Source organism: Equus caballus, chromosome 7 (assembly GCF_041296265.1).
Source record: "Equus caballus isolate H_3958 breed thoroughbred chromosome 7, TB-T2T, whole genome shotgun sequence".
In the NCBI taxonomy this organism is placed as follows: domain Eukaryota; kingdom Metazoa; phylum Chordata; class Mammalia; order Perissodactyla; family Equidae; genus Equus; species Equus caballus.
This window is the reverse complement of record NC_091690.1, coordinates 25,326,844-25,340,508: the sequence shown is the minus strand read 5'-3', so window position 1 is coordinate 25,340,508 and position 13,665 is coordinate 25,326,844. Positions and strand designations below refer to the sequence as shown.

The window sequence follows — 13,665 nt, the reverse complement described above, 5'->3', positions numbered from 1 at the left end:
TCTGTACCCACATACTCTAATTTCCTGTCTGTTAACATGGATGAACTGTATGTGCTCCTATCAAGAGTCAGTCCCTCTACTTACATGTTAGATCCCATCTCCTTTTGCCTACTAAAGTTGCCTACTAAAGGACATTGTTCATTCTAGCATCCTAGCACAGTGATTCTCAACCTTTTTTTTTGCTGAGGAAGATTCTCCCTGGGCCAGTATCTGTTGCCAATCTTTCTCTCTCTCTTTTTTTTTTCCTTGAGGAAGATTTGCCCTGAGCTAACATGTGTGCCAGTTTTCCTCTATTTTGTATGTGGGTTGCCACCATGCCTGGCGAGTGGCGAGGTCTACATCCGGGAACCAAACCTGGGCTGCTGAAGCGGAGCACGCCAAACTTAACCACTAGGCCACGGGGTCAGCGCCTCAAACTTTTTGATTTCAAGACCCCTTTATAATCTTAAAAATTATTGTGGACCCAAAAAAACTTTTGTGTATGTGGGTTATATCTATTAATATTTACCGTATTAGAAATTAAACTGAGAAATTTAGAAAGTATTTATTAATTTGTTAAAGATATAATAAAGCCATTATTGGGGCTCGCCCTGTGGCCGAGTGGTTAAGTTCGCATCCTCTGCTTCGGCAGCCCAGGGTTTTGCCAGTTTGAATCCTGGGAACAGACATGGCACCGCACATCAAGCCATGCTGAGGTGCCATCCCACATGCCACAACTAGGAGGACCCACAACTGTGTACCTGGGGACTGTGGGAGAAAAAGGAAAAATAAAATCTTAAAAAAAAAAGCCGTTATGTTAACAACCATATTTTTAAAGAAAAATATCTGTATCTTCCAAACAAAACAATAGTGACAAGAATGGCATTGATTTACATTTTTGCAAGTCTCATTAGTATCTGGGCTAGTAGTAGACAGCAGGATTCTGCATTTAGTCTGTTGCAGTGTGTTTAGTTGAAGTGTAGGAAGAAAATTCGGCCTTATACATAGGTAGTTGGAAAAGGAAGGTGTATCATCTTTTTTAATGCCATACAAAAACGCCGTAACTGGTAGTTTCTTAAAGGTTATTTGAGATATGGAGTCTGAAACCATATCAAAAAATACTTTTCATACTGTTACGTTAAAATCCATTGGTTTTTTTCCTACTTTGGATGGATTTTTTACCCATGCATGATTTTATAACATCATGCACTGGTCATTTGGAAAATAGTGGTTTTTCAGACCTTCCACATGTTGACATATTTCAGTGTACAATATTAACTAATCATGTGTTTGTTAATATTACCTTTGATCTCATCAGAAAAATCTTTAAATAACAGAAAGCTAAAGAGTTAATGGTGGTGGATACAAGTTTTTCAAAATTCTAATTTATGCTTAAAAGCTCGAATTTTATCACTGCCAACAAATATTGTCAGTTGTTTTCCTTGAAGTAAAGCTTACTTTGTATAGTAGCTTTTTTGTAGATTCCATCAGATTTTGTCCCTAGAGGATCATGTCCTGTGTGAATACAGATAGTTTTACTTCTTGCTTTTCAATCCATATGCCTTTTGTTTCTTTTTCTTGCCTTATTGCACTAGCCAGAACCTCCAGTGCAAATGTTGAATAGAAGTAGTGAGAGCAGGCATCTTGGCCTTGTTCCTAATCTTAGGAGGAAAACATGCAGTATTTTATCATTAAATATGTTGTAAGCTCTAGGGTTTGTGTAGATTCCCTTTATTGAGTTGAGAAAGTTCCTTTCGGTTCCTAGTTTGCTGAGGATCTCTCTCAGGAATATACGTTGGATTTCGTTCAAGATAATTTCTAATTTCCTTTTAGTTCATTCTTTGATCCATGAGTTACTTAGGAGTGCATTGTTTATTTCCAAACATTTAGACTATTCTGAGTATTTACTGTTTTTTTTTTTTTTTTTTTTTAAAGATTTTATTTTTTCCTTTTTCTCCCCAAAGCCCCCCGGTACATAGTTGTATATTCTTCGTTGTGTGTCCATTTTTAGTTGTGGCATGTGGGACGCTGCCTCAGCGTGGTTTGATGAGCAGTGTCATGTCCGCGCCCAGGATCTGAACCAATGAAACACTGGGCCGCCTGCAGCGGAGCGCGCGAACTTAACCGCTCGGCCACGGGGCCAGCCCCAGTATTTACTGTTGTTGATCTCCAATTTAATTCCATTGAGGTCAGGGAATGTACTCTGTAATATTTTAATCATTTGAAATTTATTATGATGTGTTTTATGGCCCAGTATCTGGTTTACCTTGGTGAATAGTCTGTTTGCACTTGAAGATAATATGTTTTCTGTAGTTGTTTGGGGTAGTGTTTTGAAAAAATTTTTCGTATTTTTTTTTAAATAAACTTTGTTTTGGGATAATTTTAGATTTATAGAAAATTTTCAAAGATCGTATAAAGAATTCTTGTACATTCCTCAGACAGTTTCGTTGCCATTCATTACATTACCATGGTGTATTCATCAAAACTAAGAAACCAACACTGATATGTTACTATTAATGTACCAAATTTTGTTGGGATTTTACCAGTTTTTCTGATAATATCCTTTTTTTGTTCAAGGATCCAATTCAGGCCACATTGCATTTAGTTGTCATGTCTCTTTAGTCTGCTCTGATCTATGACAATTTCTCAGTCTTTCTTTCTTTTTTGTAACATTGACAATTTTTTGGAGTATGGTCAGATATTTTGTAGAATGTCCCTCAAATTGGGTTTGTCTGATGTTTTTCTCATGATTAGACTGAGGTTATGGGTTTTTGGAAAAAATGCCACAGTAGTGGAGTGCCCTTCTCATCACATCATTTTAGGGGGCGCATGATATACACGTGACGTCACTAGTGATGTTTGCCTCAATCACTTGGTTAAGGTAGTGAGTGTTCTCCAGGTTTCTCCGCTTTAAAGTTACAATTTTCCCCTCCTGTTCTGATACTTTGTTCTCTGGAAGTGAGTCACTGGGTTCAGCTTACACTCAAAAGAGGATTTATGGGAGGATATCTACATATATTATTTGAATTTTTCTGTAAGGAAGATTTATTTCATCTCCCCATTGATTTATTCAGTCATTTGTTTATATCAGTATGGACTCATGTTTATTTTATAACTTGGATTGTAATCCAGTAGTATGTTATTTATTTTGTGGCTCAAATTATTTCATTCTTTGACCATTGGGAGTTCTTTCAGCTGTCCGTTTCATACACCCCATTCTGTTATTTATTCATTTATTTTATCTTATTTTGATTCTTTCTTTTCTTTTTATTTTTTTAAAGATTTTATTTTTTTCCTTTTTCCTCCCCAAAGCCCCCCAGTACACAGTTGTATATTCTTCATTGTGGGTTCTTCTAGTTGTGGCATGTGGGACGCCGCCTCAGCGTGGTCTGATGAGCAGTGCCATGTCCGCGCCCAGGATTCGAACCAACGAAACACTGGGCTGCCTGCAGCAGATCGCGCGAACTTAACCACTCGGCCACAGGGCCAGCCCCTCTTTTTTTTTTTTTTTTTTTGAGGAAGATTATCCCTGAGCTAACTGCTGCCAATCCTCCTCTTTTTGCTGAGGAAGCCTGGCCCTGAGCTAACATCTGTGCCCATCTTCCTCTACTTTATATGTGGGACGCCTACCACAGCATGGTGTGCCAAGCAGTGCCATGTCCACACCTGGGATCCAAACCAGTGAACCCCAGGCTTCCGAGAAGTGGAATGTGCGCATTTAACTGCTGCACCACCAGGCCAGCCCCTCATTTATTTATTTTAAAGATTTTATTGTTTTTATTTTTCCTTCTCCCCTAAGACCCCCAGTACATAGTTGCATATGTTAGTTGTGGATCCTTCTAGTTGTGGTATGTGGGATGCTGCCTCAGCGTGGCCTGATGAGCGGTGCTAGGTCTGCGCCTAGGATCTGAACCGACAAAACCCTGGGTCACCGAAGTGGAGTGCGCAGACTTAACCTCTCAGCCATGGGGCTGGTCCCCCTATTCGTTTATTTTTTTGAGCACTCTTACTTTCTGATACTACCAGATGCTCCAGGCTCATCTTCTATTTTCCCTGCCCAGCCCTAGATTCAGCCATTTCTGCAAGGAGCCCCACCTGCTTTTAATGGAGAATGATATTTAGAAACCAAGATCTGACTGCTAGAAGTGCTTGTTGTTACTGGGGTGTCACTGCTTCTTGGCCCTCTCAGCAGAGAGAGCTAGATAATACATATTTGGTAATCCATGTGTACACACATATCTATGATTATTTCTGTATCTATCTGTATGTGTGGATATGTATACACATATCTACAGATATGTATATATAAATATATGAGTTCATACTGATGTTACTGACTCTAATGCAGTATTACCTTTCCTTCTTGCTTATCTATAACTTCCCTCTCCAATGTTGAGAAACCTGGCACCCACCATCTACCATCCATTTTGCTCATCCCAGTATACTTGTAGAACAGTTTCAGAACTGAGAAATTTGGAAATGAGCGACAAATTTACATTTAGAGTGTAGCATTTATGTGCAGTTCCTTTTGTTATTAACCTTATAGTTTCTAGTCAAAATAACCATTTTCCAACATACCTTAAAGGGTCAGCTCCCCCACCTCCCTACACCTCCAGTGCAGTTATGTCATACGTTTGTCATAGAGTTAGATTCATCTGTTGTAGTCTGCATTCCATCCTGGAATCTCCTGACATCTTGGGTGATTTTTTCTTTTACAGTTTACTTATATTAATGTTTACTCTTTGTGCTGTACAGTTCTGTGGGGTTTGATAAATGCAGAGGCATTCATCCACCACCCTAGTACCATATAGAACAGTTCCATCATCCTAAAATTTCCCCTGCAAGTCCCCTTTTGGTCAGTTACACTCCCTTTACCAATCCCTTCTAATTACTGCTCTGTTTTCTGTCCCTATAGTTTTGCCTTCTCCAGAATGTCGCATGAATGGAATCATACAATATGTAGCCTTTTAAGTCTGATTTCTTGTGCTTAACAAAATACTTTTAAGATTCATCCATGTTCTTGCATGAATCACTACTTTATTTCTTCTTGTCACTGAGCAGTATAACATTGTATGAATGTACCACAATCTGTTCCCCATTTGAAGGACATCTTGGTTTCTCCCAGTTTTTAGCAGTTGTGAATAAAGCTGCAATAACCATTTGCATGTAGGTTTTTATGTGGATATAGTTTTCAGTTTACTTGGGTAAATACCCAACGATTGCTGGAGTGTGTGGTGAGACTGTTTAACTTCATAAGAAACTGCCAGTTGTCTTCCAAAGTGGCTGTACCATTTTACTTTACAGCAAAGAATGAGGATTCCTGTTTCTCCACATCCTTGCCAGCGTTTGGTATTATCAGTGCTTTGGATTTTAGGTGTGTGAGTTTAGTATTCAATTTTATTTGCTCTGTTGTCCTTTTAGCTATAACTCTGCAATGTTTTTTTAGCATTTACTCTAAGGATCACAATATATATCTTTAACTTATCACAGCCTACTAAGAGTTATAATTGTACTATTTCATGTAAAATATAAGAACTTTGCAACACTGTAGTTCAGTTTACTCTCTGTTCTTTGTATTATTGTTGTCATACATACTACATAAGAAGTGATACTGATCCCACAGTACAGTGTTGTAATTTTTACTTTATGGTTATATTTTTTTAAAGAAACTAAGAAAATAAAATTAAAAAATATATAGTTGTTAGTATTTACTCACCTATTTACCATTTCCAGTGCTCTTCCTTCTTTCCTGAAGAACTTCTTTGACCATTCCTTCAGTGAGGGTCTACTGGTGACAAATTCTCTCAGTTTTTGTTGCTATGAAAATGTCTTTATTTCACTTTTATGTATTTTTTATTTATTTTTGCTGAGGAAGATTAGCTCTGAGCTAACATCTGTTGCCGGTCTTCTTTTTTTTTCTTGAGGAAGATTAGCCCTGAGCGCACATCTGTGCCAGTCTTCCTCTACTTTGTATGTGGGTTCCACCACAGCATGGATGACGAGTGGTGTAGGTCCACACCTGGCATCCGAACCCGTGAACCCAGGCCCCGAAGCAGAGCATGCCAAACTTAACCACTAAGCCACGGTGCTGGCCCCTCACCTTTATTTTTTAAAAACTTTAATTTTGAAATAATGTTAGATTCACAGGAACTTGAAAAAGTAGTACAGTGTGTTGGTGTACCCTTCACCCAACTTCCCCTGATGATAGTATCTTATATAACCATGGTACATTATTAAAACCAGGATATTGACATTGGCACAATTCTATTAATTAAATTAGAGGCCCTTTTCTTGCTTTTATTTCTAAAGGATAGCTTCACTGACATAATGTTTGGAGAGATCATTGCGAGCTAGACCCAGGAAATCAGAGCCTCCTTACCCCTTCCCTTGTCTTTGGGATATACATCCCACCTATGATTCCCCTACTAGTAGCTGTTTCAAGAACATAGCCTTGAGAGAATAAGGTGGTGTTGAAACTATCTGAACTGAATACATTGACTGATTCTGGTTAAGATCTCCATATAAACTTCAAGATTCAGGCTGGCAGGTCTGGAGATCTACTTGTTTTGTGGCTGCCCAAGACAAGCCTCGTATTAAACCTGCCACCTACCAATCTGGAATGGTCTGCCTCTTTCTTTGGTCTCTCCTTGCCCTCTGCAAATGGGGACCAATTTCAGATTTCACTCAGGAAACTCCTGAGGTTGCAAACCAACACGGAGAGCTCTGGATTGACAGCACCAGAGTTCTGTCAGCCCTTTAAAGATGTTTTATTGTTTTCTGTCCTCCAATGTTTTTGGTTAGATGTCAGCCCTCAGTCCTCTTTTGTTTCATTGTTAACCTACCCCTGACACACACACATCGTAATATATTGTTTTTCTCTGGCAACTTTCAAGATTTTCTTCTTGTCTTTGGTTTTCAGCAGTTTGACTATGATGTACCTAGGTGTGGTTTTCTTAGTATTTATCCTGCTTTGCGTTTATTGAGCTCTCTGGATCTGAGTTCCTATTTTTCATATTTGGGAAATATTTCCTGCAGTTACGTTTTCTGAACCTCTCTTTCTTCTCCAATTACACTATTATCCAGCACTTGATGATATCCCATAGATCTCTGAAGTCCTGTTTATTTTTCTATCATTCTTGTTCTCTCTATTCTTAGGATGGAATAATTTCTGTTGATCTATTTTGGAGTTCATTGACTCTTTCTTCTGCTGTCTCCTATCAATTAGGCCCATACAGTGCATGTTTTGTTTCAGCTAGTTGATTGTATTTTTAAACTGTAGAATTTCCACTTGATAGTTAATATTTCTCTGCTGAGATTTCCCATCTGTTCATTCATCATGACACATTTTCCTCTTCCTTGATAATATTTAATGGATGCTTTGAAGTCCTGTCTGCCAGTTGCAGCATTTATCTTACCTCAGGATTGGTTTCTATTAATAGCTTTTTCTTGAGTTTGATCACATTTTACTGTTTCATTGCATGTCTGGTCATTTTTAAATGTATACTGGATGTTATGAATGATACATTGTAGAGACTTTGAATTCTGTTATATTCCTCTGAAGTGTGTTGGTTTTTATTCCAGCAGACAATTAACTTGGATGTATAGTCATGTGTTGCTTAATGATGGGGAAATGTTCTGATAAATGTGTCGTTAGGTGATTTTGTTGTTGTGTGAGCATCATAGAGTGTACTTATACAAACCTAGATGGTGTAGCCCACTACACCCCTAGGCTACGTGGTACTAATCTTAGGGGACCACCATCATATATTCGGTCTGCCCTTGTAAAAACGTTGTTATGCAATGATGACTGTATTGAACTCTAAATTCTGTCTCCTTTCAGTGGGCAACAGCTAAAATTTCTGCTCAGTTCTTTCACTTTCTAGCTGCTACTTTTTCATTGGGCCCCATGGGGTTTCTCCTGCACAAGCACAGTTTAGCAGTTAGCCGAGGATTTGGGTGTAGTTGTATGTAGATTTTGGAGTTCATTCCTTTTGTAGCTCTCTCCCTTTCAGTATTTCCTCCCTGATTTTCAAGCTGATTTGCCCACTTGCACTGACACCTCAAGCCAATAAGCCTGTGGCTTTCTGTCTCCATGAGCTGTGCAGATTGGGAAGTGCCTGCTGGCAAAAAGCCTCACAAATCTCTTTTCACACATGGACTCCCATCCAGGTTCTGCCTGCTTTTGGTCACTCTCTTATGCCTTTCAATACTTGTATTTTTATATTTTGTTCAGATTTTATAATTGCTATCCGATGCTAGGTAAGTCTGTTCAAGTTCTTCTGCCATGACTGGAATCCACTGCCCCAACTTATATGGCTCTAAGGCATTGTTTTCTGTCCCTCAAGCTACCGTGAAAGTCCAAGGCTATTCCTGCTATTGGCAGGTATCCTCAGAGTGGCTGTGGTTTCAGGCCAGCTTACTACTACTTTGGTTTGCAACTCACTGTATGGAGGCTCTTTGTTTGGTAGCAGGAGGATTTTTCAGAATACTAATTTGCCATATAGCCAGAAGTAGATCTTTTTATAGCCACGACCTTAAAGATATTCCCTGCTACATTGAGTTCATTCTTTTTTCCTTTTTCTATTTTTTTAAATTTCTGGACCCAAAAGTTAGAACTCTCCCTGACCTAGTTTTTTACTCATGTCTGATTTGTTCTCCATCTCTTCCAGGAGTTTTCCTCCACTTCTCGTTCTTGTTTTCTCCTAGACTTTTCCTTTTAGTTCCTTTTCTTATCCTTGCTTTCTTTCTGATTATTCATTCTTTCATCACCTTTTCTAGTTTTGTCTATTTTTGTCCCACTGCAAGTAAATATTTCTAGAACAGATCAGTGGTATGTTACAGTTGGAAAAACCCATGAGGTCAATTAATCTAACTCCCATTGTTTAAAAGAGAAACTGAGGTCCAGATAAATTTAACAACATGTCTAGAGCCATTCAGCTCACCTGATAAAGTTGGAATTGGAACCCTGGGCTCCTGATTCTTTCCACTGTGAGTTCTCTTGCAATTTGTTTTTTTTAATTATGTTTAGGGTTTGGTTTGTTATTCATAGGTACTTTGTGTGATCATGTTAGTGTTGATTCTCTTAAGTACTTATTCCCCAAGTCAAAAAACAATGGTTTCCTTGGTGCTCTAGAATACCATGCATGCTTCTAAGGTTGGAGATGGTGCCATTCATAATAAGCTTCCCTTCTTCCTAAAGCCTTCTGTTAGTCACCTTACTCATCTCTTAGGGAAGGGCTTAGGAAAGAGAGAAGCCTGTTATCCCAATTAGTTCAGTAACACTTAGCATACATATTATACTTTTAAGCAGCTTTGTACTAGGTGCCAGGGTCTCACGATTAGTGAGAGACAGTCGCTAAGCCCAGAAACTCACTTTCTATGTAGAGGAAAAGACAGACAATAATTTCAGTGCTACCTGGTAAGTATTACTCTAGAGGATTTTCAAAGTGCTTTGTGAGAACAAAGGTAGAGTAAATTCAGCCTTAGGAGAGTGTAGTCAGAGAGTGCTTCCTAGAGGAGGTGATACATGAGCTTAGTCTTAAGGGAGTCAGTCACCAGCCAAGATAAGAAGGAGAGGAAGGATATTTAAGGAAGAGGATTCTATATGTGCAAAGTCATAAGGGTATGGAACATCATAGTGTTATGGGAGGGGCAGTCCTAAGCAGTTTGCTGTTGTTGGATAGCATTAAGTGTGAAATGGAGTTGTGTGAGATGGACTGAGGTAAGCAGGGGCCTAGTCACAGAAGGCTTTAGAAGCATTTCTGAGGAGCTTGGTCTTCATCCTAGAGGCAAAGGGGAGCTGTTGAAGGACTAACAGCAGCTCTACATTTTAGATGGATGAGTCATAGCAGTAGTGTGAAGCATTTGAAAGGCACAAGTTTGGAAGTAGAGAGACAAGATACACCGCTGTTGCAGTAGATCAGGTTAAAGGTGATCGAGGTCTGAACTGTGACAATGGTAGTAAGAATGTAGAGAAAAGCAAGTGGAGAAGTGTTTAGAGGATAAGATGGCAGGACCTGGTGACTGATTTGGGGAGAGGGAGAAATCATTGGATTTGGCAATAAGAAAGGTCATTGCTGGCCTGAAAGAGAGCTAACTCTGTGTCATAGTGAAACAAAAGCCAGGTTCTAATGTGTTAAGGAGTGAATGAGAAGTGAGGAAGTATAGACCATGAATACAGGCTCTTCCAAGAAGTTTATGTAAGATGACAGACATCAGATTAGAAGGGAGTTGAGGTCCAGTCCTTGATATTCACCCCTGTATTGGCTTCCATGAAACCCTGCTCCTGGTTCTTTTCTCTTATCGTTTCTTCTCGGCCACCTTTATGCGTTGCTCTTCCTCTGTGCATCCCTTAAATGTTTCTCAGGACTCCATCTTAACCCTTAGCTGTTCTCACTCCATGTGCTCTCTCTGGTCGAATCTTATCTAGTCATCCCTTCAGTTACCACCTCTATGTACCTGATTCCCAAATGTCTATTTGCAGCTGAGTCTGGTGTGTCTACCTGCACATTGGATTTCTCTATGGATATGCACTTGAGGCACCTTAAATGCAGTGTATTCAAAACTGAACTCATCAGCTTCCCCTACTCTAAACCTGCTCCTACTCTTTATGCTCTCTCCTGGTTAGTGGCAGCCTCATTTATCTAGTCACTAAAATTATTAACCTATGAGTCAAACTTACCTCCTCCTCCGTATATACCTAATCGATCACTAAGTCCTACTGTATCTTCTCTCTTTCTGTCCCCCTTCTTTATCATTGCTTTCGTCATCTGTTGCCTGGACTGTTGCCATAACTTTCCCGCCTATGATTTCCTCCAGTGTGATTTCTTTGAAATGCAGTTTATGCTCCTGCTTTAAATCTATCCCTACTGGATGAAATCTAAGCTTTTTTACCATGGCCTACAAAGCTCGTTATGATTTGCCCTCTGCCTACTTTTCTGACTTTGTCTCATGCTACTCCTTTTGTCATACTTTAGGCTCCAGGCATACAAGTTTGCCTCTCGTTCCCTGCTTGTACCAGGCTATTTGTTATTTTTGTGCCTTTGCTCTTGTTGCTCATGCTGTGCTCTGTCCTAAAATGCCCTCCCATCCTATCTAGCCGTCCCCACCCCCAGCCCTCTGGTTAACTCTATCTTTTTACACTTAGCTTAGGGGTCACTTCCATGAAGCCTTTCCTGACCATTCTTGTCCATCCCCCTCTCAAGCTGAGTAAGATCCCCATTCTGTTTTCATGATACCCCATGCATATTTCTACCATAGTTTATGCGTTTTATTTTAATTATTTGTTTAAACGTCAGTCTCTTCCACTAGTCTGTTAGTTCTTCAGGACAGATGCTGTGTCATACTCATTTTCCTGGCACAGTACCTAGTTTATAATAAGAATTCACTAAATGTTTATGTAATGAATGGATAAAGTATAAGATGTAGACATCAGCCGAGAGTGAGTATGGCCCTTAGGGAGTGGTAAATGTTTGAAACAGTTGTCAAAGAGTGAGACAAGGTCTGAACAAGAACTAATACGAGGATGAGTTATGAATTTTGTCCTTTTAATTCTATATGCCTTAAATATTTTCACGTGACTGGCTTACTTTCTTCCTTATTCATTAGATTGTGAACTCTTCTCTTTTTTCAAAAATAAATGTCCAGTTCAGGATTCTGGCTGATCAGTATCTCTTGATTGCAGATCCAATGGATTTGAACAGAAGCGCTTTGCCAGGCTTGCCAGCAAGAAGGCGGTGGAGGAACTTGCCTACAAGTGGAGTGTTGAGGATATGTAACTTTTCTAAGGCTGTGGGGGTGGCTATGGGTTGTAATAGTGGACATAAGGCAGCCAGACATCCAGCTGTAACAGTTGTCTGTGCTAATAATCAGGGCCCACACAGACCAGCAGCTCGTTGAATGCTGGTCGTGACTACAGAAGAATATTTGGTTCCTGATGTTTGGACTGAGGCACCTGTACTTCTCAGGTGTGCCAGCACTGGCTGTTACTGGCTTCCAGAGGAAGCGTTGATTTCTCAGTGTCCCCGGGTTTGTTCTTGGTTAGGATTTTTCTTTTTTAATAAACATACATTTATTTTTTTAAATCATTTTCATAACTGGGTATATTATTTTTGGGAAAAATACAAGCTAATATTGAATCCCTAGGGATCTTGGAGGGTGATAGTTGGACTTTTCATTAATCTGGAAAGTAGTGTGAGTAAAATCTTTCACAGTGATAGATCATTCCTTTTAGAAAATAAGAATTAAGGCCAAACTAGACTTAGAAACACAGTCATGTGCTGCGTGATGACATTTTGGTCAGTGACAGACTGCATATATGACAGTGGTCCCATAAAATTAAGACCCCATATAGCCTAGGTGTGTAGTAGGCTATACCATCTAGGTTTGTGTAAGTATGCTCTGTGATGTATGCACAATGATAAAATCGCCTAGTGATGCATTTCTCAGAATGTATCCCCATCCTTAAGTGATGTGTGACTGTAGATATGGCTATTTGGAGACATGGTGTATGATAAAGGCAGCATCACAAATTAGTGGGGAAGAGAAGGATAATGGTGCTTAGAAAATTGGCTTATATGTACAAAAATAAAGTTGGATCCCTACCTCAAACCATACAAAACAAAGACAAATCCAAAAGTGATCAAAGATGTAAAATGCTAAAGCCAATAGGAAAATTGAGAATGTCTTTGTGACTTTGGGGTAAGGATAGATTTGTTAAATAAAATCTCCAAAGCACAAACCATAAGATTTGATAGCTTTGACTGCTTCATAATTAAAGATTTCCAGTTAACAAGGCATCCCATAGTTGAAGCTAAAGATTGGTATAGATTAGGAGAAAATATTTGCAATGTCTAAAACTGCCAAAGGATTGCATATACAAGGGATTAAATATAGAAAGAACTACTGCAAATCAGGAAGGGAAATGAAACACAAAATAAAAATGGACAAAGAATATGAATATATAAAATCTAAATGAAAAACCAGAATGGCTAATAAGTATGGTACCTCACTGGTAATGAGAGAAATGCAAATTAAAACATTAATGAGTTTCTATTTTATATCTGTTAGTTTGGCAAAATAAGCAAGAAACTGAACTCTTATGGGGACTTGCAACTGGTGCATTCATTCTGGAGAACAAATGGGTAACACTTAATTGAAATTGAGTAATATCTAGGATGCAGTCAATATTGCAGAGTTTTAAATTTAAGAGTGTGGCTCTGGAACTATGCTGCCTGAGTTTGAATCCCAGCTATCTTTTACTAACTCTGTGACCTTGGTAAGCCACTTAACTTCTCTGTGCCTTAGTTTCTTCATCTGTGAAGTGGAGATAATAGTACCTACCTCATAGGTTTATTGTGAGCTTAGAACAGTGCCTGACACATAATATGTGTCACAAAATTGTTAGTTATTATCATTGTCTTCCTTATCATCAAGTGTTGATAGCCGGCTTCCATGATGGCCCTCAATAATCTCTGACTCCTGGTGTTCAAACCCTTGTGTAGTCCCCTCCCACAATGAATAGCGCTGACTTGTGTACATAGGATTACTGGAAATGTGTGACTTCTGAGGCTAGGTCATGAAAGACATTGAAGCATCTGCCTTGTACTGTCTTGGATCACTTGCTCTGGAAGAAGCCACTGGCATGTCATGAGAACGCTCAAGCGGCCCTCTGGAGAGGTCCATGTG

General features: G+C 39.2%; 1 protein-coding gene across 2 annotated transcripts in view; it reads left to right on the top strand.

Annotated features, from left to right (window-relative positions):
- Positions 1–12,062, top strand: part of BUD13 (BUD13 homolog) — a 28,101-nt gene extending 16,039 nt beyond the window's left edge. For both annotated transcript variants that reach the window (XM_023644857.2, XM_023644855.2), the window contains exon 10: positions 11,663–12,062. In XM_023644857.2, the coding sequence (XP_023500625.2) occupies positions 11,663–11,756 (94 nt within the window). In that variant the 3' untranslated portion in view covers positions 11,757–12,062. The remainder of the gene's footprint in view (positions 1–11,662) is intronic.
- Positions 12,063–13,665: the final 1,603 nt, after the last annotated feature.